The 23,071-nt window shown below is 47.2% G+C and overlaps 1 protein-coding gene across 1 annotated transcript in view; it reads right to left on the reverse strand.

Moving 5' to 3' along the window:
• The window catches only part of CACNA1E (calcium voltage-gated channel subunit alpha1 E), a 296,790-nt gene that overhangs the window by 6,816 nt on the left and 266,903 nt on the right, over positions 1 to 23,071 (reverse strand). The window contains exons 35-43 of the mRNA XM_033853854.2: positions 20,254 to 20,345; positions 19,544 to 19,709; positions 15,595 to 15,722; positions 10,116 to 10,212; positions 7,940 to 8,045; positions 6,731 to 6,838; positions 5,373 to 5,473; positions 4,990 to 5,096; positions 864 to 975 (exon numbers count right to left, since the gene is read on the reverse strand). Of these exons, the coding sequence (XP_033709745.1) occupies positions 864 to 975; positions 4,990 to 5,096; positions 5,373 to 5,473; positions 6,731 to 6,838; positions 7,940 to 8,045; positions 10,116 to 10,212; positions 15,595 to 15,722; positions 19,544 to 19,709; positions 20,254 to 20,345 (1,017 nt within the window). The remainder of the gene's footprint in view (positions 1 to 863; positions 976 to 4,989; positions 5,097 to 5,372; positions 5,474 to 6,730; positions 6,839 to 7,939; positions 8,046 to 10,115; positions 10,213 to 15,594; positions 15,723 to 19,543; positions 19,710 to 20,253; positions 20,346 to 23,071) is intronic.

The raw sequence follows: 23,071 nt of genomic DNA on the forward strand, positions 1-23,071 counted from the left end.
ATTGAGATTTTTCTCACCAGACAGACACATCACCAGGCAAGCCATAAAATGACGAGAGGCCCTTTTTAGAATTAAAACTATATGGACCAATTAGTCCCTTTTCCCCTCTGAAGGCTACCCATTCCATCAGACATGCCCTCCACAAGCAGGCCACACCCACACTCCACCCACACATCCATTCAGGAAGGCGCTGGGGTACACTAACAGTGGGGAGGGGTCAGGGGAAAAAATGAAGGGGAGAGAAGAACACAGGTGAATTAGAATCAAAGTGACATGGGACTCACTTAATACAAGCTGTCTATATAGACTACTGCAAAGGTTGGGTTTTACCCTTTTTCTTTCCAGACCAATAACCACCTGGATTTTAATTCTAAGCTCCAGAGGGAACTTGACCTCATGGCTCCTGAACTAATAGTAAAGTCCATCATCTCTGGGAGTCCCATTTTAGCTTTGTATTATCAAAATCTAAAGTTCCATCTGTCATCCATTGGTGCCATCCATTCTTACGATGATTCATCCTAAGGTTCCCTCTCAAAGGCAAGATTTCATTTGTCACTTCTGCTTCTCCATTTGATGCCCAGGGGCATAAATTAAGAGGGCTTGGCCTGAAGCATTATAAGTTCCTGAAGCAGGTAAGGAGCCTCTGGGGTTGTAAAACCCGAAGAGGGAGCATTTGTCAAAGAACATGAGAAACTCAGCTATGAAAGGGGAGATGGCAGGAAACTTTCAGGGTAATTGGTTGGACGATCAGAAAGGTTTTTTTTCTGATGGAGCAAGGCTATGGAATAAAATTTGAAAATGAGAGGGGGAGGGATCAGGAAACCAAGGAAGTATTTTTGAGGTCATGTAACTCATTCATTCACCAGAGATTGCTGTTCCTGGAATTGTCCATCGTCAGCTGGGTCCATACAGGCCAACTGGAATATTTCCTGCGGGGAGAGTGGACTCATCGAAGGGTATCCACTCCGGCCACTCCTGCAAAGCAATGCCAAGTTCAGAGGTAATGTGCATGAGAGAAAGAGAAACAGTCATGACGTAGTTGTCATTACCAATTCCCACCCAGACAAGACTTCCTCCCCAGCAAGGGCAATACCCTTTAGCCTTGGCTGGCTTGAAAGCCTGATAACTTACAGGTGGCTGGCCCTAGAATAGAAAATTTTTTTAAAAAAACATTGGAAAAGAGGAACCACTGTTTTCAACCTGCATTTGGAACCATTCATCATTTTGCTGGCGACTAGCATATCTGTGACAAATGACATCATTTGTCACACTCAGCCATATGGAAGACCAATGCTAGATTGTAAACCTGTTTCTGCTCAGTTTCTCCATTCGGCAGAAAAATGCCATAGTTTAAAGTGAACAGTTTGTTTAAATATTAAGCAGTCATGGTCTTTTAAAAAATCTCCTCCACTCTCAGAAAGAATATGGTTTTATTGTGCCAACATCCCTGGCCAAACCAAACAATTCAATGCCATGAACATTTATCGAAGGACTGCTCTGTATCAGACACTGCTGGTGTATGAACTGCATGGAACGATTTCAGAAGAGGTGAAAGAGGTGACAACGTCTGGGTCGATGGCTATGTAGGAGGATGCTTCAATGGTGATGAGGTAAAAAAGGACAGGGGCAGAGTTGGCCAAGTGTTTAGGGGCCTCTGAACGAAAAGCATGGAGAGCTGTTGCAGTGTGCCTGCTATTAACCACCGTTTGGTACCTGAAAGACACCCTCAGCCTATGGGATCCACTGGGCTGGTTAGGAAAAAAAAGAGGCAGCCAATCATCTTTCCTGAGAACTTGGCGCTGCTGCCGCCACTCATTGCTACTAGTGCAGTAACAGTTCCTCTTTGACCTAAGCCAGCATGCAGACTGAGCTTCCTGATCACGGGAAGAGGAACGTGGTCAGTGACTGGGGCAGCAGCTCCCTCGGTGGGTGTGGAATTAATTAGGAGGGAGAGATGGGACACCGTCTCTGCCAGTGTCCCATCTGCTCCGGAGACAGCCACTGCAGAGTCTCCTGCTAATGACTGTGAATCCAGTGGAAAATCCGAGACCTAAGCAAGGATTGCCAGTTACTGAAAAATAATCCGTTAGACTGGGATCACAGGGGAAAATCTGAAGCACACACTTTTCACCCAACCTGTCCCCTCGCTGCTAGTGAGGGCTTTAGCTGAATTGTTACAACTGCTAGAGAGCAGTCTGCCGTTTAAACGACTGCTTAAATGGCAATCATCTTCTTCTGTGTGCCTTGGCCTGAGAACCATGGGAAACAAGATAAGCACTGCTCTATAGGAAATGGGCCCCCTTTCGTCCTACAGAAAATGAGTAACTCCAGGATCCCCAATAGGTAGACAGGACACTTAAAAGCACTGAACAACCTTACAGACTTGAAGAATTTGAACCCTGAGTAACCTCTTACTTTGAAAACCTTGTCTGGCTTCTCACTGTTATTAGGAGAGAGTCCAGAGGCCTCTTTCATGACCCACTTCCTACCTGGCCACCCTCCTCTTGCATTACTTTCCCTTATTCCCTGAATTCCAACATGCTGGGCTCTCTCAGTTGGTTGAATGTGCCAGGCTTCTTTCTGCCTCAGGACTTGAATAAAGGCTGTTCCCCAGAGTGCAGGATGCTTCTCAAACACCCGGTCCCTTGCAAACTCGTTTTTGAATTCATCCTTCAAAATTCTTCTTAAAAGGCACTTCCTTAAGGAAACCTTACCTGATAAACTCGTCAGAGGTCTCTCTCACACGCAATCAGATCATAATGTATTTTTTTCCCATCCTAGCGCTCACCAGAACTGTGACTAAATCATCAAAAATGACAAGTGTTTTTTTTCCTGATAATCTGTTTCATGTTTGTTTTTCTACCAGCTGTAAGCTCAATGAGAGAGGAGCCCTGTCACGTCCACCACGCTACCTCCAAAGCAATCTCTACTTGAACAATTCAGGGCTCTAGAAACACAAGTGGTTCCAAAGAACCAGCCTGCTGCTCCACCAGCATCTCCGTTTCAGGAAATGGACCAACATCCACCTAGAAGCTCAAACCAGAAACCCGAGGGTCATCTTGGACTCCTCCCTGTCCCTCACACCATGTAGCAAATCAATCAATCACCAAATCCTATCCGTTCTGTGTATTAATTGCCTCTCAAGTCTGATTCTCTCTCCCCATTTCTATCCTGTTAGTCCAAGCCACAGTCTCACGATATTCACAATTGCAGCCACGTACTAAATGGTGTTCTATCTCTCGAACTGCTTTCCTCCAATCCACGGAGCCCACACTGGATTAAAGAATGATCTTTGGAAAGCCCAAACCTGATCATGTCACTCTGATGATCGTGTCACCCATTATCCTTGGATGACACTAAACTTCTGTATCCTGCCTGTAAACTACCTCTGTATCCCTACATCCTGGCCCCTCCAAATCCATCACCTGCCACGTCCCCTGCTACCTCTGTGCTCCAACCATCATGACAGTTCTTAGGTTCCTTAAACTTACCATACTTTACTTTATTTCACCTCTTGAAGTACCTGCTTTTGAGTCTCAATCAAATGTTACTTCCTCAGGGAAACTTCCTCAAATCCTCAAACTACGTGAGTTGCTTCCTTTACACAGAGTCACAATAGCCTACCCTTCCACATTTTAACCTTTATCACTCTTGTAATTTCTTTTTTAAGAACTGTGTCCATGGGGACTGTGTGATCATCTTGACTGAATCCCCAGTGTCTGAGCCAGTTTTGGGGTCACACCGACTCTAGGTAATTATTGGTCAAATCAATGAGTGAATGAATTAATTAATAAACATATGGGACAGAGGCTGGAATAGTCCAATGATGGGAGTTAATTTGTACAGCAAATTGTTGTGGCTAAAACAGATCTAGATGGTGGAGGGTGTCCTCTATTTCTAAGCCAAAGACCCTTGAAAAACACTGTAAACTCTTCCAAGGAGGTAGTCCTAGTACTCTAATCATACCTCTTGACCACCTTCCCGCACAGACCAAAGATAAACATGTACTTGTTTTTTTGTAGACAGGAGAATCCACACCTGCTACTTTAACACCTCACATGTTTTGTAAAAATGACCGACGGCCTCGGTCATTTTTTTTCTTTTCCAAATGCGTTGGATTGTGACCTTTGAAAACAATGCTTTTCAAAAACAGGTCTCCAACACCACAGGCAGAAAGAAATTTATGGCGTGAGAGATTCCAAATGGTATTCTGACTGAGGGCTCATTCCTAAACCTGGGATTTCACTCCTCTGACAATGACTGAAGTTGTGATATTTAGTGATTTACTGGTTCCACGAGAGCTAGACTGGAAAAGTCACTAATCATAACCAACGACAACAAGCCATTTACGCTGGGTAGAGGGACCATTTGGGTACATCACTTGTGATGAGAGAAAGAAAGCATTAAAATGAAGTATGTATATTACATTAGATCCTTTATGGCTAATGACCACATTGGGGCTAAGGCTTACAACTCGGAAGAATTGGCACATGCCTTAATTAGGGTTTTGTTTCCACTTTCAATATAGAAAATTAACAAAAAATTGTTTTGCCTGATTTAAGGTTCTTTTTGTTCATTACAGATAACACAGTGTAGTGGGAAGACTCTGGGCTTGCAAATAACTGACTTAAATTCCAATTCAGCTTCCTACCAGCCATATGGCTTTGGGCCACTTAGTGAACCTCTCTGAGTTCACTCTAAAGTGATGATACTAATACAGCCCCTTACTTCCTTTGTCCATTCACAGTGCTCCCTGTCTCTGGAGCTGGCCACGGCACCAAACACGCTCAGTCTGCTTTTCCATTACCCCTGCTGAATAACCATCTTAAGATACAACATGTGGTCTTCTCACCCTCAGAGAGGGGACCATCTATGCATCTCAGCGTTAGTATTAGCTCAGGCACTTCTAGGCAATGAGTTTCTGGATCTGCCCGATGGCACACGTGATAATGCAAGCAGGGGAGTCATGGACCCTCTGGTAATACTCACAGGCCTGAAACGGGGTCCTGCTGGAGATAAGGCAGGGCTTTGGCATTAGCAATGATCTCCTGAGGCAGAGATGACGGCTCCATCCGCTGGAACATGGGTGCGTTTTTCTGTGTTAAAAGTGGAAAGGAGGAAAAAGGAACTCAAATGACTGTGGGGGGAAAATACCATTTGAGTAAAACAGGAATACGACTGATACCCTGTTTGACTATCTGAACCTCTGCCCCACTGGTTTTCTAATCCCTTGATCCTAGGGAGGTTCCTGGACCCTGCAAAGCAAAGCCTGACCTCTGCTTCTAAGCACTTGCAGGGCACTGTGCCCCAGGGATGCACAGGCCTGTCCCTTCAGGGGCCCACCCAGCCACCACGCTGTCCTTGACCTTCACCTGTTCCTCCAGCTGCTGCCTCTGCTTCTTCACCTTGCTCTGTTTATAGTAGTCCATGATCATCATTGCTGCATAGATTTTGCCCACAGTCAGGTCAGAGGCTGAAGACACAAGTGTGGCATGGAGGGGAACAGGGAGAAGACACGGGGGGGGGAAAGTGAGGACACCTAGGAAGCAGGTTTGCCCCTTCGGCCACCCACCCATCCAGCATTTATTGAGGGTTCCATCTGTGCCAGGCGCTGAGGATACAGACTGAACAGGTCCCCATGTCTAGCCTCAGGGAGCTTCCACGGCCACCCAGGGAGGGTGATGTTACCAATGATGTGCAGCACATCAGTAAGCACCTCCCCACCCCCAGAATGGTCTAGGTTTCCGTCTCTTAGTAACACCACCTTTTCCCCAACGGCTTGAAGGTTTGCTGAACTGTGTTATGTGGAAGGACAGAGCTATGTAGCCAAGAAGTTTCATCCACAACCGCAGTGACCTATCCTAAGAAACTGTTCTCCAGTGTGGAGGTTCCTCAGAAAACTGAAACTAGAACTACCATGTGATCCGGCAATCCTACTCCTGGGCATATATCCAGACAAAACTGGAATTCAAAAAGATACACACACCTCAGTGCTCATAGCAGCACTATTCACAATAGCCAAGACACGGAAGCAACCTAAATGTCCATCAACAGATGAACAGATAAAGAAGCTGTGGTACATATATACAGTGGAATACTACTCAGCCATAAAAAAGAACAAAATAATGCCATTTGCAGCAACAAGGATGCAACTAGAGATTATCATACTAAGTCAGAAAGAGACAAATAACATATGAGGTCACTTATATGTGGACTCTAAAATATGGCACGAAATGGAAACAGACTCACGGACATAAAGAACAGACTCGCAGACATAAAGAACAGACTTGTGGTTGCTAAGGGAGGGAGGGTGGGGGAGGGAAGGATTGGGAGTTTGGGGTTAGTAGATGCAAACTATTACATATAGGATGGATAAACAACAAGGTTAGTATAGCACAGGGAACTATATTCAATATCCTGGGATAAACCATAATGGAAAAGAATATAAAAAAGAATATATTTATGTATATAATTAATTATGTATATAATCACTTTGCTATATAGCAGAAATTAACACAACTGTAAATCAACTATACTTCAGTAAAAAAAAAAAAAAGAAACTGTTTTCAATTAATGACAAAAGGAACTTGAGAAGTGAGGGATTTTTGTTTCCTAAGAATAAAAGAGCACCCTTCCCTTATCTCCTCGATCATTCTGTGTTCCCCCCAAGGGTGTGGTCTTGGCGTGCTGGGCCCACAGTGACGAGGATACCCTGGAGGAGACCCCACACCTTTGGGCATGGGCACAAGCAGATCTAACATCTTCTGGGACAGGTGAGGCCAGATGGCCAGGGTCTCCTTCTGTAGCTCTGAGTCTAGCTGCTGCCTGTCCGCACCACCTAGGGGAAGATACATTTATTAATAGCGAAAACAGAACAGACACAGAAATAACAAGGACGGAGGGAGGAGGTGGGGCAGGAGCTGAGTCAGCACGGCACGTCATATTCTCAGAGGGGATCTTGGTACTTAGCGACAGTGGACCTGGCAATACTGGGTCTTTCTGCTGAAGAAGCAGAACACATTTTGGCTCCGTTTTCAGTGACTCAGGGATATCCTGTCACAGAGAGCCGAGGCCCTGGGACCAAGATCAGCCTCCTCATTGATTCACAGAGGCTCCCAGCTGCTCAGTATATCAGAAGGGGGAATGCAGAGAGCCACGAGCCAGCCTCCTCTGCCTTTATACGTGTATCAGTTCTTCCAGCGATCTGACTCCAGAGTCTGAGTGACCTGATTTTTTTTTTTTTTTTTTTGCGGTACGCGGGCCTCTCACTGCTGTGGCCTCTCCCGTTGCGGAACACAGGCTCCAGACACGCAGGCTCAGCGGCCATGGCTCACGGGCCCAGCGGCTCTGCGGCATGTGGGATCTTCCCAGACCAGGGCACGAACCCGCGTCCCCTGCATCGGCAGGTGGACTCCCAACCACTGCGCCACCAGGGAAGCCCGAGTGACCTGATTTTAAAAAGGATTTGGGTCAGGCAAGAGCAGGAAGCTGGAGGCCCATCTGCAAGTAGTAAACCCTTTCTTTCCTAAACCACTGAATTAGAAATCAAAAGGAACAAAATACTGCCATGATAGCACCTGCCACAGAAGCCTTCCAAGTTGTTAAAGGCACCACATAAGGGGGAAAAAAAAAAAAAAAAGAACTGAATCAAAACTCATTTGTTCAATCAACAGATATTTCTAAAATGCCTACTTTGTGCCAGACACCAAAGATCACATACTGTTGAAGCCAAAAGGAGGCTTAGTGATTATCAAACCGTTCATTTCACCAAGAAGAAAGGGCAAATATAATAGTTACTGTAGCTCAGAGGTGAAACAGGGACCCTACTATTTGATCTCCAGGTCACTGCCTCATGGATGAAAGGCCAAATATTTCCATCCTGTGCCACCCCGCGTGAGTTGTTTCAGAATCTTCCCCCCCCCCCCCCAAGCTTACTGACCTTTGGCGATTTTAATGTCCAGAGCTGTCCGGATCAGAGCCATAAGCGTGGAAGTGAAGTGGACAGTCATGTCCTCAGCCACTGGCATATTCATCAGGACTAACCTCTGTGTGAAAGAGAGAAAAGAAACAGCAGGAGGAAAAAAATATATCGAGAGAAACCTTGGTGAGAAGGGAGGAAAAGTGCAGAGGTCAAATGCAGAGACAAAAAAGAAGGGCAAGGATACCCCCGTCCCCTGTCCCAGTCCTGCCCTCTCCCGGCTTCTCACTTAAGGCTCATTGGCTGCTGTTTTGTTTTGCTTTGTTTATTTCTAGGGAATGATGCCGAATTCCAAGGGAAGAGGGACTAATCATTCTGTAGGACTCCTCCACAGTCCTAAGAATGTCTTTAATAGGGATTCCTAAAAGCAGTGGCTCAGGGGAAGGAGTCAGCTCTGTGAGGTGACTCCATTCCCTGTTTCAGGGCTGCTCTACAATTCCACTTGTCCCATGAATACCCCCCAAAACTCACATGGGGGAGATTGTGCTTTGCTTATCTGACTTGAAAGATGCATCCTGATGCCCCCTTTTTGAGTCTTTAAAAGATGAAATTTGCCAGCACATGGTTGAACATGCAGAAGTCCAGCTTATCCAAAAGATGAAGTGGAGCAGAATGGAAAAGTGGGAGAGTGCAAACAAGGTCTAGGGGAAGAGGGCTGGGGAGAGCAGAGAAGAGAAGGGTGATCAAGGCAGGAGCAGAGTGGGCAGGCCTTGTTCCCCTCACCCAAAGGAAGGGGATCAAACTGAAATGGCCAAATCCACTTTCCAGAGAGTATCTTGCTTTTGGAATTCTTTAACTTTTCCTCCAATCCCCACATCCCTTCTCCCACTGAGCTTCACCCCAGAAATGCAACGAACTTAGGGCCACATTCCACCACCCGGTACCGTTAGATGTGGAATCGTGAGCAAAAAGGATGCCAGCCCCTAAGCTTCAAAGGAGGAGCCATGTAGTGGGGTGGATAAGGGTCCCTAATGGGCCCCCCCCCATTCCAATGAGATGCTCTCTGGAGCTTTCAACTTGGAGGTAGCAGCAGGAGAAGGTCCTCCAACAGAACCACCAGCCTAGCAGGAAGGCAAGTGTTTCTTCCCAAGACAGGGTTTCTAAAACTCCATTGGAACATCTTGCTTAACGTGATGCCACAAACACGGTGTCTGAGAGTGTAAGGCCAGTTTCTTGTTTGTATCTGACTTCCATCTCTCTCCCACTTCTTTAGGCTTCTAGAGAAGTGGCGACATTGCTAGGGTGTATTCCTAGGTGAACGAAAGAGCTCCAGAGTTCTGGGTCAGTCTAAACAGCAAAGGGGAGTTAGCAGTAACTATTATCCATTGTGGAGTAAAAGTTCAGGCCCCAAGGCTCTGAACACCCCAATGGCAGTTGACTCCCAATGCACAATGCTGTCCTAAGCAAGCTGAGGGGAGTCCACCCATCTCAGTCATGCCGAGAAGGCAAATCTAATGCTGAAGGCAACTTGTGTCCATCATCACCCTTTCCTTTGAACTGCCAGGAAAAATGGGTAGCTGGGCTAATGGGGAAGGGAGCTGCATCCTTCATCACGTATCATGGGATGGAGGTTGCCGTTCCTCTTTCTTTTCTGGTACCTAGAAGGAACCATGCCATCGTTCCTCCCTACGTCATGGAGGAAGAAATTTGTTAAGAGTTTTCCTCTCTCCTAAAAATTTCTTCTTGAACCATGTTTAGAGGAATTTCTGCATTATTTCCTGAGCTTAGCTGATGGAAGATTTTTTTTATAAGCTCTGATAGCTGTCTTGCTGCAGGCTTTCTTCTTGCCCATATATGCTATTCCACAGCCCACCACTCTGCCTTCTCTAGAAGGAAACATGCTACTTAACACTTCCTTTCTAGTAACCCACTCACAAGAAGCCACACACTTGTAGAAACAGAATAACATTAAAAAAAAAAACCCACGGCGAATAGTCTTACACACCACCTTGCGTATCGATTCAGGACTTCACCCCTTCTGTGAAGTTTCATGACCTTTTCATCTCATCATTCCTTTTTGCCTTGGTTCCCTCCTCTCCCTCCCCAGCCCGGCTTCCTCCCCACGTCCTGACCTCCCCACAGCTGGCGCCCATTTCCTGCTGGTCACTAGCCCAGAACAAAGGAAGAGGTGGTCTACCTTATATGCCACCTTGGAGGGACATCTCTTGCCGAGGCCTAGCGGTGGTGACATGAGAGTCAGCATTTCATACATCTCAGTGTAATGGATGCGGCCACTGCTCATGGCGGGGTGGTAAGTGGGGATGGGGGCAGGGTGGCAGGGCAGGGAGGGTGGCAGGGAAAGGATGCAGACAGGGAGGAGAGGAGAACAGGCATTCCCGGGGAGCCAAAACAAACAAACAAAAGAGTACAGAAAACAGGAGAAGAAAAACGAAACAAAATGGACAGACAGGAAAAGAACAGGAAACCCGTTAATCAAGGCAAGTCGTACACGTGTCTCCATCCTGGTGCGGGTTTATAGCACACCCAACACAGACCCGGGAACGTGGCGGCAACCTTTGGTCTCTCTGCGCGGCTGTCACAGGGACCGGTTTTCTCCTCCAGGATGAGCATCACCCTACCTCTCTGTTCAACTCATCCATCCCCCATCCAACACAAGCTTGTCTTCAATTCCCAGGGCTGTGCGAGAGTGGTATAAACCAGATAGACGGTGTTCCAGCCGTGGGTTAGGATTTCTGGCCCCGGCTGGGGACGGGGGTGCTGGCCTGGAAGTCAGGCCTTTCTCCTGCTCTGAACCCGCAGGCGGAGCATCGTGTATCCCCCTCTGTGGTGTGAGTGCAGCAGGAGACGGCGGCTCGCGCTGGAAGTGCTGCGCTACGGCTGCTGGGCAGAGTCGGCCCGTTGCTTCCACCTGGCTCTGGTGGCAAGAGTGCTCTTTGTGCCCCGGCATGCCCCGGGGGCGACGGCATGCTGGGGACAGAAGAAACAAAACCAGGAGGAGGAAGAGCATCTCGCATGCCATGCTGCCCTCCCCGGCTCTCCCACATGCGGCTGCAGGTTTCACCAGGGTGGAGTTTAAAGAGTCTCTGCAGAGGCAGCTGTTCGGCCTCCTGAGTATGGGAATCACTTGTCACCATCCCAGGCCATCTCCTTCCCATCGCCCAGCCTGGCATCTTCCTGGGCCTAAGTCGTCTTCCGGCTGCCAGACTGTGCTACGCACCCGGGAGCCCGCGCATCCCTCCTGTAACACCAGGAGAGACTTCCTTATCTAGTGGGCTTGGCCTTGGACAGGGACTGGGTGGAGCCACTGTGCTAGTCGAAGAGGGAGGTCCTGTGCGCCCCTGAACAACGTCCTTGGTCTCACAAACAAACAGTGACTCGGCAGTTACAACAGAGCTCTCGGTGCCTCCAACAATACACGGCAGGACCCTCAGGCAAGAAACCTGCTCCGAGCCCTCGTCCTCTGCTGGGACCTTCCCAGACCCTCTGAGCTATTAAATTCTCCCACCGACTCTATCCTCTTTGCCTTCTTGACTTATCCTCCCCTCCTGCCCTCATTTTTTTTTTTTTATGATTTCTCACCTCCCTTTTGTCCTATAGCTTTTATAATCGCTTGTGGCCAGACTACCCAGAGCTGGGCAGAGGTAGGCATGGCTAGAATCACACTTTTCTACACCGTATATGGGATGATGCTACTAGTTTGCTAAAAGGAGGCTCTCTGTCTCCAGGGAAAAGAAACCAGAACTCCTTGCTGGATTCAAAAGATTTCTGCATTCTCTGGAGGAGGGAAAGGTCCCTCTGGTTAAATCCACAGATTAAGGTGGAGTGAGAAAGAGAGAGAGGAGAATGTGTGTGTTATACGTGCACGAATGAGTGTGTGCATGTGAAGAAAACAGAGGTCAAAGCAGCCTCCGTTATTAAGTCCTTAACTCTTTTTTTATCCGCCGTCCCCCCAAAACGTTCCCTTCTTCCTTGTGTAACAGCTGCTGGTTCTGGGAGGGTTTGGACCTCTTTAAACTCAAAGGAAAGCAACATGAAGGTTCCCTCATGTGGCGCAGTGGTGGTGGAGCAGAACGGAGAGGAGGGGGGTTGGAGGCTGCACCCCGCCGCCGGTCACGGTCATGGTCATGGTCACAGCTGGGGACCGGAGGCAAACCTTGCAAGCCACCCTGTAGGGGCAGTTCTCTCCCAGGCCCAGAGGTGGCGAGATCACCCGCACTAATTTGTACATATCCTTATACGGGATCCTGCCGCTGTAAAGGAAGCACAGGTGGGTTAATAGGACACTCAGAGAAGGGTAGGAGAGAAATGACAGCCTAGCCACGAAGGGGATGGCTGGAGGAGGAAGGGCAGCTGCTTTCCTTGGGCCCAGCAAAGCCAGATTAGGAGAAACTGAGGACGAAAAGCATCAGAGAACCACCACCTTGCAAACAGCGAGGTAAGTATCAGAGAACCATCACTGCAAACTGCACTGCCTCGGATTTTCTAAGGAATCAGAGCTCATTCAATGCCTAGTGGCCACGAGCACCCAGAGATATCTGTTGGGCCTATACCTGACCAGATGCAGAAAGTGGACCCTGGGTCCACTAGGCCTCTAAGAACAAAGCCCACCAATTCACAAATACCTCTGACTGCCACCAAGAGCAGACACCAGGCTGCCGTGAAGCAGACTGCAGAACCCTTTGCTTTTCACAGACACTGATCACAGTCAGTTACTCAGACCCACTTGTCAGGGCAGTGGGAAAGTCAGCCTCCTTCTACAGAGTGCGAGAAAGAAATTTCCCATTAGGCTAGTTAGCAAGGAGCACAGTTGGCATGAGGGAATTTGCAAAGGGCTTTGCTTCTCTTTGTGGCAGATTTTTCCCCCGAGTTCTGCTTGGGCAAACTCTTCTCAATTTGGCTGGAGCCTGCCGGGATCTGTGCTCAGAAAGCAGCCTGCAAGGGAGCCGAGATGCTCTCCCGCCAGCCCTGCTCCTGCAACCCAGCCCATAGGCAGCTTGGTCAGATCCAGTCAGAATTCCAGGAACACTGTGACCTATCTTATCACTCCCCTTTCACAGAGCCTGCTAGAGAATTCTGATTTCCTGTGTAAAGGACAGACTCAACAGTTGATTCATTTTCAGTGGCTAAAGCATCTGCTCCCTCAGGGGCCAGAACAAGTCAGCAACGGCCAGGGATCTGAGGGTCTGGACACATCCTGGTACAGACCAGGGCTTCCACCGGAAATGATGAGCACGCATTCTCCACCTCCAAGCATCCGATCCTCGCCAGTGATGTCGAGACTACAACTTTGCCCCAGTGTCACTCTTCCTAATCTTTTCTTGATTTTGCTGTTGATTCCTCCTCTTCTTCCAAACAGCAGCTCAGCCGTACTTCCAGGTCTCTTGACTCTTAAGGGAAGGTTCATTTTACCACGTGTTCTTTTGTTTCTCATTGTGGATGGGACGTGGGTGCGTTGGTCCTGCTGTCTACAGGCTGATGTGCTCTGCAACCTGTCTCCTTTTTGAAGACATCGGCTTACTTTACCTTGGTTAGTTTCCCCTCTCATCTCATAGAGAAGGCCAGTAAAACTAAAACCAGGACAAGTTACGCTGTGAATTTCAAAGTAGACACAAGAGGTTCTCTTTGGTCTTTTTGCTCTTTCACAGCTCATGCGTCTGAGTCTCATGATTAGTTCTCGTGGAATTGTTCTTCCCAGCAGATGGAAGAACTGGGGAGCAGCATGTTTAATGCCCAAGGCAACTGGGTCCCAAAATAATGTGAACCCCAAGAAGCTGGGGTTTCTGAGAGCCAAGGGCACCTGAGTGAGGCTAGGTGAGCCATGGACTCCTTTGCTAGCAGCTGCTTTCTCCTCTCTCAGGTGAGTGAAGAGGTCCCTTCTTGGTCTCCCGATCCCATGGCCATCCAGCTTTACAGACACCAGTTTTTCATATTTTCTTTCCCATATGGTAATTAATTATAACAACAGTTAATACATGATTTAATATATTCTTCACAACCAGCCTTCAAGGTAGGCAGGATCATTACCACTATTATACAACAAATGTGGAAGCTCAGAGTGGTTGAATGACTTATCCAAGGCCACAGAGCTGACAAGATACAGGCCTGGCTGCATTCCCCTGTAACACAGTGCCCACTGCATTCTAAAGCAGCCTATCCTACTAGAAAGAAGGCCCAGAAAGTACAAGCCATTGCTCAGCCATTGTAACAGGAATGGATTTAGAGAACTCTGTGCTAAGTCATTAATAATGACTGAGGGGAAGAGGAATTCTGATTCACTCTTTCAACATCTAAAGCAGGGACCCAAGTTCAACAAGCCTCATAGGAGGACAGATTTGGGAAGAGTCTTAGATTATGAAGTAGTTCCAGGTGGAAGCAACGTGGTCCATTCCCATGAAGGATGGAATTTCTTGTAGTATTTTCAGAGGGGGACCAGAATGGATAGATTGGCGAGATAAAAAACTAAGATGACTTGGGACAGAAAACTTCCCATGGAGTGAGTGCTCACAGCACTCTTACCCTGTCTTCAACTGTGAGGACCAAAAGGCTGCCTTTGAACTCTAAATCAGGGATTAGCAAACTTTTTAAGTAAAGGGTCAGATAATACATATTTTTGAGTTTGAGGGCCATGCTGTCTTTGTCACAATATGCAGCTCTGCCTTGTAGTGTGAAAGCAGCCACAGACAGTACATAAATGAGCATGGCTGTGCTCCAATAAAACTTTATTTGCAGGGCTTCCCTGGTGGTGCAGTGGTTGAGAGTCCGCCTGCCAAGGCAGGGGACACGGGTTCGTGCCCCGGTCCGGGAAGATCCCACATGCCGCGGAGCAGCTGGGCCCGTGAGCCATGGCCCCTGAGCCTGCGCGTCTGGAGCCTGTGCTCCGCAACGGGAGAGGCCACAACAGTGAGAGGCCTGAGTACCACAAAAAAAAAACAAAAAAACAAAAAAACAAAAAAACCCCACCAAACTTTATTTGCAAAAATAGACAGTGAGCCACATTTAGCCCATGGGTTATAGTTTGCCAGCCTCTGCTTTAAAGCCCAGAAGGCACAATATCACTTGAGAACTATTGGAAAGTGAAAAAGACCTAGGGAGGTCATCCCCGCAAATTCCTGCCATCTAACTCAGTTCCATGCAATAAAAATCCACAAGTATTTAAGCAATCAGTTAGAAGAATAACTTTCTCGCTTTTTTATATAATTTCAGAGTTATCTGAAACTGTACCTTTTGAGAGAGATGAGATAGAGAAAAGACGAATGTCACTGACCATGGTGGCCAGATGTCCAGCTGGCCCCAAAAACACTTGTCAACCCCCCTGGTGACTCAGAGGGGTCCACTAACCATTTTGGAAGCTCCTCTAGGGACTGACTCAAACACTCTGAGGTGCAGACTGTGTACTGAGATAGGCAAAGAAAGGGAAAAGCCTGTCACAGAAGGAAAGAGAGGGGAAAGGAAGATAAAGAAGCTAAGTGGTCCATAACTGGCTCGATCCCAGAGCCAGTCTGAGGACCTGGCCTCTTCCACGGGCCACAACCAAGAGGAATCTCCTCTCCTTCCCTAACAAGCAAGCATGGGTGTCTCCAATTCCAACCTCTTCCTTGAGAACTCCAGAGGCCCTTGATAGGGGTCTCACGGGGGGCGCCGAGAGGCCTACGCACCATGCCGCTCTGTCATACTCTGCCCAGACACGGACAAACTCGTCCAGGTGGTGAGGCCCCAGGATGGATGAATCCCGAGTCAGGTACTCAAAGTTGTCCATGATGACGGCCACGAACAGGTTGAGCATCTGGAGGGCAAGGGGTGGAAGAGGAGTTAGGAGAAACCCAAAGCAGAAAAACAGGCTTCAAGGCAAATAAAGAATTCAGAAGTGTGTGAGGCTGAGGCTCCTAACCAAAGCACCGTTGATCCTGCCGAAGGCAACGCAGCATTTTCACGACTGAACTACACGTCTTTCTGCGTGCATTATGATTTCACTTTCCTCTGCCACTTTATATCTGCAAAGTACTCCTCAGTCCCTTTTGTTATCTATTAAATTTCTTTAATTATTAGTGCAGCAGCAGCAACACGTTCTCAAAGGCTAGAGGAAGTCAAGGCCCGACACCAAGCCTCCCTGCCAGCCTCCCTCCCCAACCCCTGCTCCCCAAAGCGGCCAGTAAGAGAACTGGTGGGATGCCTTATAGCGGATGAAGGGCTCACTGTGCGACAACTTGAAGCTGTTCGCGGCTCTTAAGTGCTTCCAAGACCCTGTTCTCCCACTTATTTGTTCAACAACATTTATTGTGCACCTACTATGTTCCAGACAGAGCTCCAGGTGCTGGTGGTGGGAGTTAAGAAAGGTCTGGTCCGAGATACATTTCCATAACTAGCACGTTGCTTAAGGCATAGAAGGCGTTCACTAGATGTTGTTACTTGAATATTCTTAAAGACATTTAGTATTTACCAGAGACTGTGATGTGTTGGAAACATACAAATGTTACAGATTTTTTTAAGAGCCATGAAAGAAGCATGTACAGCAGGGACAAAAAGGAGTATGGGTTCGAATTTCATATAATTTTCATGTCATGAAATATTATTCATCTTTTGATTTTTTTTCTCAACTATTGAAAAATGTAAAAATCATTCCTAGCTCATGGGCCATAGAAAAACAAGTGGGAAACTGGATTTGGCTTGTGGGCTATAGCTAGTGGAGCTCTATATAATCTTATCCAGCAACAGGAAGCAACAGGAACCCCTAAAGGGGTTTAAACTAGGAGAGAGACCAAGGGCTATGTGCATTCAGAAAGAACACTTGGTCGCAATGTGGAAGGTGTGGAAGGTGAGCGGGAGACCAGGGGGAGTTTTGCGATGCTCTTGAACTAAGCCATTGCCAGACAGCAGCCTGGATAGAGAGTTTAAGGAGGTGGACTCAACGGGCCTCGACCACAGTGAACAGCACTTCTTTGTTGTTTCTTGGCCATCCAGCACCCATATACTGTACTTCCGGTCTCCTGGGGACACACCCCTTACCTATTCCCAGTTAATATGGTTTAGTGGGGCACCACCATGACCCAGGCCTCAACCAGCCATTGAATCCCATCTCCCTGGGCTACAGTGACTGGTAAGCCAATCAAGGCCAAGAAAATGGCATTGAATCTTCTGAGCAAGAGACTTGTTCTTCCTTGCTGGCCTTGAATACGTGGGGAGTGAGGTACACAGCTGCTGCTACAGCCATCTTGGAGCCAAGGACTGGAGTTGTTGGAGAAAAGAGCTCACATGCAGAAGCCTGGAGAAGAGATCTGACAATAAAGAAGGAAACCTGGGCCTGGGGATGTCATCTGAGCCCCAGATCAAGCTTGCTTAAGCCTGTCCTGCCAGACCCTTCATTTATATGAGCCGATGAAATACCTTTTTGCTTAGGTCGGATGCAGCTGGACTTTCTGCCACTTGCAAGGGAAAGAACCTTGCCTGACAGAGATGAATTGGCTGTGGAGGTGAGCGAACAGGAGCCTCTGTTGCTGATTCCCAGGTTAAGTGGCTGGGTGGGTGGAGGTGCCAGGTATGCAGACAGGATACAGAGGATAAAGACAAAGTCTGCAGGATGGAGTTGCTGGGAGTCTTCTCTGCAACAGAGACTGCTGGCTGCATCCTAATTATTATTAATGTTAACAAAAACTATTTGTATTATTAGTGCTTTACGTTTGCATAGTCTTCTATAGTGTTGTGTGCGTATTCACACCTACCAGACGTTTAATGCTTGCTCTAACCTTTCGTGAAGCAGGTTTAATTACCACCAGCCTTTCAAGGACACAAGTGCTTCCTAGACACGTCTGTGTTCTTTAGCTCCAAGCACATAGCTGGGCACATCCCAACGCACCGGTAAATCTTTCTAGAGTGGTTGGCTTGAGTTGAGAAGCTGTGTGACTTGCCCAAGGTCATGGAGTCAGTGTCGGGCTGAGATTTGAAAGCAGATCATCTCATACTGAATATAGCCTCTATAAAAATAACATTAATGTGAATTATGCAGTAGCCTCTATCTCAAAATTCTAAAAGTACCTTTATGGTCACTAATTAATTTTCCAGTTATATCTCTGGTTTCTTTTGAAATATTTATTAAACACTTAAATGATGAAGGATAAAATGGAGATGTCTGCATGGCCTTCTATATGCTCCACTTCCCCCTGTGATAAGCACTGATACTCCTGTATGAGTTTCACCTTTCAGTTCTAGGTGACGGATGCACTGAAACTCACTGACGGCTTCACCTCAGCGTCTAGCTCAGTGTGAACCTTTTAATGGCCACTCAATAAAGATGTGCTGAAAGTGCTGAATACAGGAATGAATAAACAAAAACTCCAATTTATATCATCATTCTAAATTTCCTTGGTTATTTTCATTATAGATTATGCATCCCTACTTCTAAATAAGATAATATTTTCTGTTCTTTTTTCATCAAAAAACCTTTCACATCCACGAGAAGGAACACATGTATCAGCTCACTATACCAATAATACTCTTAGCAGCAAGTACTTTTTCTTCCCATTTTACAGAAGCCACAAATGGGAAGGTGTCTTGGCCAAGGCTAGAACAGCAACAACGCCAGTGTGGGCTCCCCAAGTCTCCAGTCAGTTCAACCCCTGCTACATCGGCCTGCCCACCACCCTTACCAGTCTGTGTGTTAGCCACTTCCCCACACCCGACAGCTGGACACATGGCAAGTCCCCTTGGGATCACTTGAAAGAGGCAGAAATTCCTGGACACCAAACAATTCACTCTGGGATTCCCAGCCATGAAGCTGACCACTTTTAAGTGGCATTGCTTTCGTTTTAGATTTTTTGTGTAGCCGGTGGCCTCAGCAGTGAAGCCGAGCCCAGGGACGTCAGGGTGGCCAGAAACGCCAGACTGACCCTTCCAGTGATCTGGTAGCACCTCGCCCATTCTTCTCTTTATCACCGCTTGTGTGACTGTGCAGGGTAGAGATTTCTGGATGCTGCTGTGCTAAGTCATGTTTTCTCCCAAAGAAAGAATTAAGAAGGCACCTAGGGCTTCTCACTATTTTATAGGTGGGCGTGGGGCACGTATATTACTCAATATTTACTAATGCCTAAAGCAGTCATATCCTTTCACGTCTATCAAGCTGGCCAACTGTCACCAGACGTAGCGACATGAGAGAGAACCGCATCTACTACATTGTATATTGTCATCATCCTCCTCTGATGAATGCTATCCCCTTACAGTTTCAGAGTACGTTTTCTCAAACAGTTCAAAGGTCTCCAAAGGAGAGATAAAAGATTCTGAGCCCTGCTTGTGAGATAAAATACCAGAGATACAGAAGAGAAAGATTCACTCTGGGTCACAACTGATTCAACGTGATATTCAATACTCTATTCACGGAACCCTACCTACTCCCCTAATTAGCTCTTCTCACACAGTCCTCGCCTAGAAGCAGCAGAGACATCTCTCAGCCATGGCAAGTCACCCACCCTGGCCTCCAAGAGCCTCCGTGAGGAGGCCTATTTCTCATCATGGGCTGGGGTTCGTGGCGGAACGTACACCGAAGGAAACCTCTCGTCTGTTTATCAGAGGTGGGGACTGGGCCATGTCTCAAGCCAAGAGCACACTGCTGCTCACCAAGAAGGAACAGAAGAAGATGAAAGAGACGAAGTACACGTAGGCCAGGTCGGTGCCACAGCGCTCGCTCTCGCTCTGCCCTGAGGGTGCGGTGGTGTCAGGCTCACAGCCCTTCTCCCCGAGGCACGACAGCATTATCTCCTGCCAGGCCTCACCCGTGGCACTCCTGAGCCCAAAAGACAACTCGGTTAGTAGCAGCAGGTCTGCGTGTCCTAACCTCTCCTCAGCACTCTTCCCGACTCACTCATCTAGGTTCCTCTTATGCTCAGCCTCCTTCGAGTGCGATGGAGAGTACCAGTGAGGTCTCTCCTGGGCTCTGCCACCTCACCCACTGCCTCTCCATCTTCTGTTGACAGTGGTAGAGAGGGCAGTGGGACTCTCTAAGACCCCACGTAAACCTGGTCATCCGTGGTTTCAGCCCTTAAATGGAATCTGGCCTGCAATCCACCCTCACCTTCCCCTTCTCAAAGCCCTGGAGGATGTGCTGACACTGCATTTTGCAAATTGACTACTGAGTCAAAGATGTGGAGGAAACGTTCTAAAGTCAAGTCATCGGAGCAGTTTTTCGGACATCCTGCCCCTGCTTCCGCCCTCATCTCACTGTCTATCCTGTGAGCAGAGACAAAGGGGAACGGGCCGAAGAGGCAGGCCGACTAAACGTTTCTCTCTCGCAGGAGAGCTCCAGCCACCACAGTTACGGATCCAGGTACCTGAAGAGTAGCATGAGGGACCCAAAGAAACTCCGGAAGTTGTTGTGCCGGTTGATGTGACTCTCCTCATCTAATTTTATGTTTCCAAAGACCTGGATGAGAAAAACAACAGAAAGCCCTGAGCATTATTGAGCGGTGGGATGTGTCCAGTGCAGGATATTAGATGTACCTGCAGGCTTGGTGAATTCACATGCGTGGCTTCTCCCACTGGCCTAACCATGGAGCAGACAACTCAAAACCCAGGAAGGCTGGTAGATCCCCACGTTCTTGGCCTGATATGCGGGAAGAGTTATATTCTCCAGTGACGCAAAGAGGATGAATGCTTGCAAGGACCGCAGAAGGCAAGATCTTTGAAAGCCATTCTGCTTAGATGTAGTTCCTCCCACACCTAATTTGGTCTTTTTATTTCTGTGATACCTACTCACTATGGTACTCAAGCAGTCTGTCAAAGACATTACCCTATAATAGGCATGCAGGGAACGAGTTACCCCTCCCCTCTTCCTGTCTCAGCTGGTAATGATGAGAACACTTGCATTTGCAGAAGATGTGATTTATCCCTTACAAAGGATAAATAGGCAGATGTTGTCCTGGAATTTGCAAGCAGTTTAAGTCAGAGAGGGGTATCTCTATCTTCCTTGGATATGTTCCCATCTGAAGAGTCACATCTCAGAAGTGTGATACAGCTATAACCCAGAGTCCATGAGAATGAACACACACCAAGTCCAGGCCAATAGGATGAAGACAGTTTGCAAAACTGGATACTTGGAAAAGGAAAAAGAAAATGGATTGGGGCAGATCTGGCTATAGAGTGAGTTTACTAATCTGCTGTGGGTCTCTGGGCTTAGAATGAGGTCACTGTGCAAGTTCATGTGAAAAAAAGAGGGAAAAGTCAGAGATCTTTATCTATAGTGAATAATGATGAGCTCTCAGACACAGTGCTGTCTGGAGCCAAGGTCGACCCCATGTCTCTCTAGATGGGAAGGGTGCCCTTACACGTGTACTTTCCTCCCCAGACATGATTCAGATCTCAGGATCTGCTCTCACGAGGCAATGTCTGTACAACCGAAGGCTTACAGGTCACTTTTCCGGCCTTTTGAGATTATATTCAGCCTGTATTTAACATGCTTCAGTTTACCTAATACGTGCTAAATGGAACACATTTCCCGCCCCCCCCCCCCAACAGTGTCTAGAATGTGCAATTAAGAACAGTCTCTGCTATTTTGCTCAAATAGCTCCCACTGACACCTGCTTGGGGAATTTGTTCTCAACGCTGATTTTCAAAACCTAAATACTACTTGTCTCTCAGGGAGAATGGAGGTGGCAAGCTAGGCAGTGCTGGGGAGGAAGGGAAGGAGGGAGATAAGGCTGAGGGCCCCCAGTCAGACAAATAGTAGCACTGAAAAAAATCCCACTCAAACAATCAAACCTAGTTCTGGATGCCCCAGGAGGAAACCGCCATATATCCTTGCCCATGTTCACATCCCCTTCTGTCTTTCTTTACACCCATTTAACTCAAAATCCATAGTTTATGCCTGATTCATCACACGCACACAACTTACAGTGTATTTCCTCCCTGTGACACTCCTGAAGCCATTATTCGTTGTCCCCTTTACGATATTCTCGAATACCTTACCCAATCGTGAACTAGCTGGAGGGCACACTGTGAGTTTACAAAAGTTATGTGTGTAATAGTCAAGGAACTACTGTCAAGCCAATAATGTATATTTATAATGAATGTGGTGTTTAAGTTTTTCCACCTTTTGAAAAAGCTTTTCACTTACTCCTTGTCAGTAACCCAAATCTCCTACATCCAAAGGAAAGGCTATGGAAGAGAAAGGTTTGATGAGACCCACTGGAACACTTAATGAAAGTATAGGCTTAAATCTGTTTCACTTGGGATTACAGAACTTTAGAACTAGAAGGGACCTGTAAAGCTATCTATCCAACTCCTCTACTGCACCGGTGATGGGGTTAAGGCCCAGAGAGGTTCAGTGACTTGACCAAGTTTGCACAGCTGGTCAGTGGTGGAGCTGAGGCTGGAAGCCTGTAGCCCCAGGACTCTCCCAAACCCAGCAAGTTACTCCTTCCTTCCATCTTCAGACTTCTCTGCAAAGCTCTCTTCTTCTAAGAAGCCCTTGAAAGTTCAGAATAATGGTGCTTCTCACAGATACATCCTATTGCTAGTTCTCTTTGCAATGCTTGTCTACTTTCCTTTTGCTTTTCTGTTTGTACGGATCCCTCTGCTTTGTTATGACTGTATGAGACACAACCTTTCTAGGTACAAGCTAGGTGTCTGCTTTGTGCGTGGTGTGGGGTCTCCGTCATGGGACAGGATGAAGATGGCCAGCTAAAGGTAAGTCACAGTGGGAATGGCATTCATGTCTTGGTGGAATGGAAGTAGTGATCTTATTTTTTGGAAATAAGTCTGAGGGCAATAAATGATTACCCATTGTGGTTATTGTAAATATTGCAGTTTCACAACTGAAGAACTCCTATCTCCCACTAAAGGGTCAGAGAAATACTTGTATTTGCTTGTTGGTGGGAGGAGAGACAGTGCAGAGAACTTGCAGTCCAGTAGGAACATGGGCTGCAGAGCAGACAGAGCTGAGATTTAAACTCAGCTCTCCCACTTACTATCTGAGATCTTGAGTGTGTTACAAGTTACTTAGCCATGCTAAGCAACAGTGGAGACAATGAAACCCACATACAAACATTTTCACATCACTCCTGAATACATCAGTCATGTATCTTGTGGTGTGTGTGTGTGTGTGTGTGTAATATATATATTTGCGGGGAGAGAGAGAAAGTGAGGGAGAGA

This window comes from Tursiops truncatus, chromosome 1 (genome assembly GCF_011762595.2).
Source record: "Tursiops truncatus isolate mTurTru1 chromosome 1, mTurTru1.mat.Y, whole genome shotgun sequence".
Lineage (NCBI taxonomy): Eukaryota > Metazoa > Chordata > Mammalia > Artiodactyla > Delphinidae > Tursiops > Tursiops truncatus.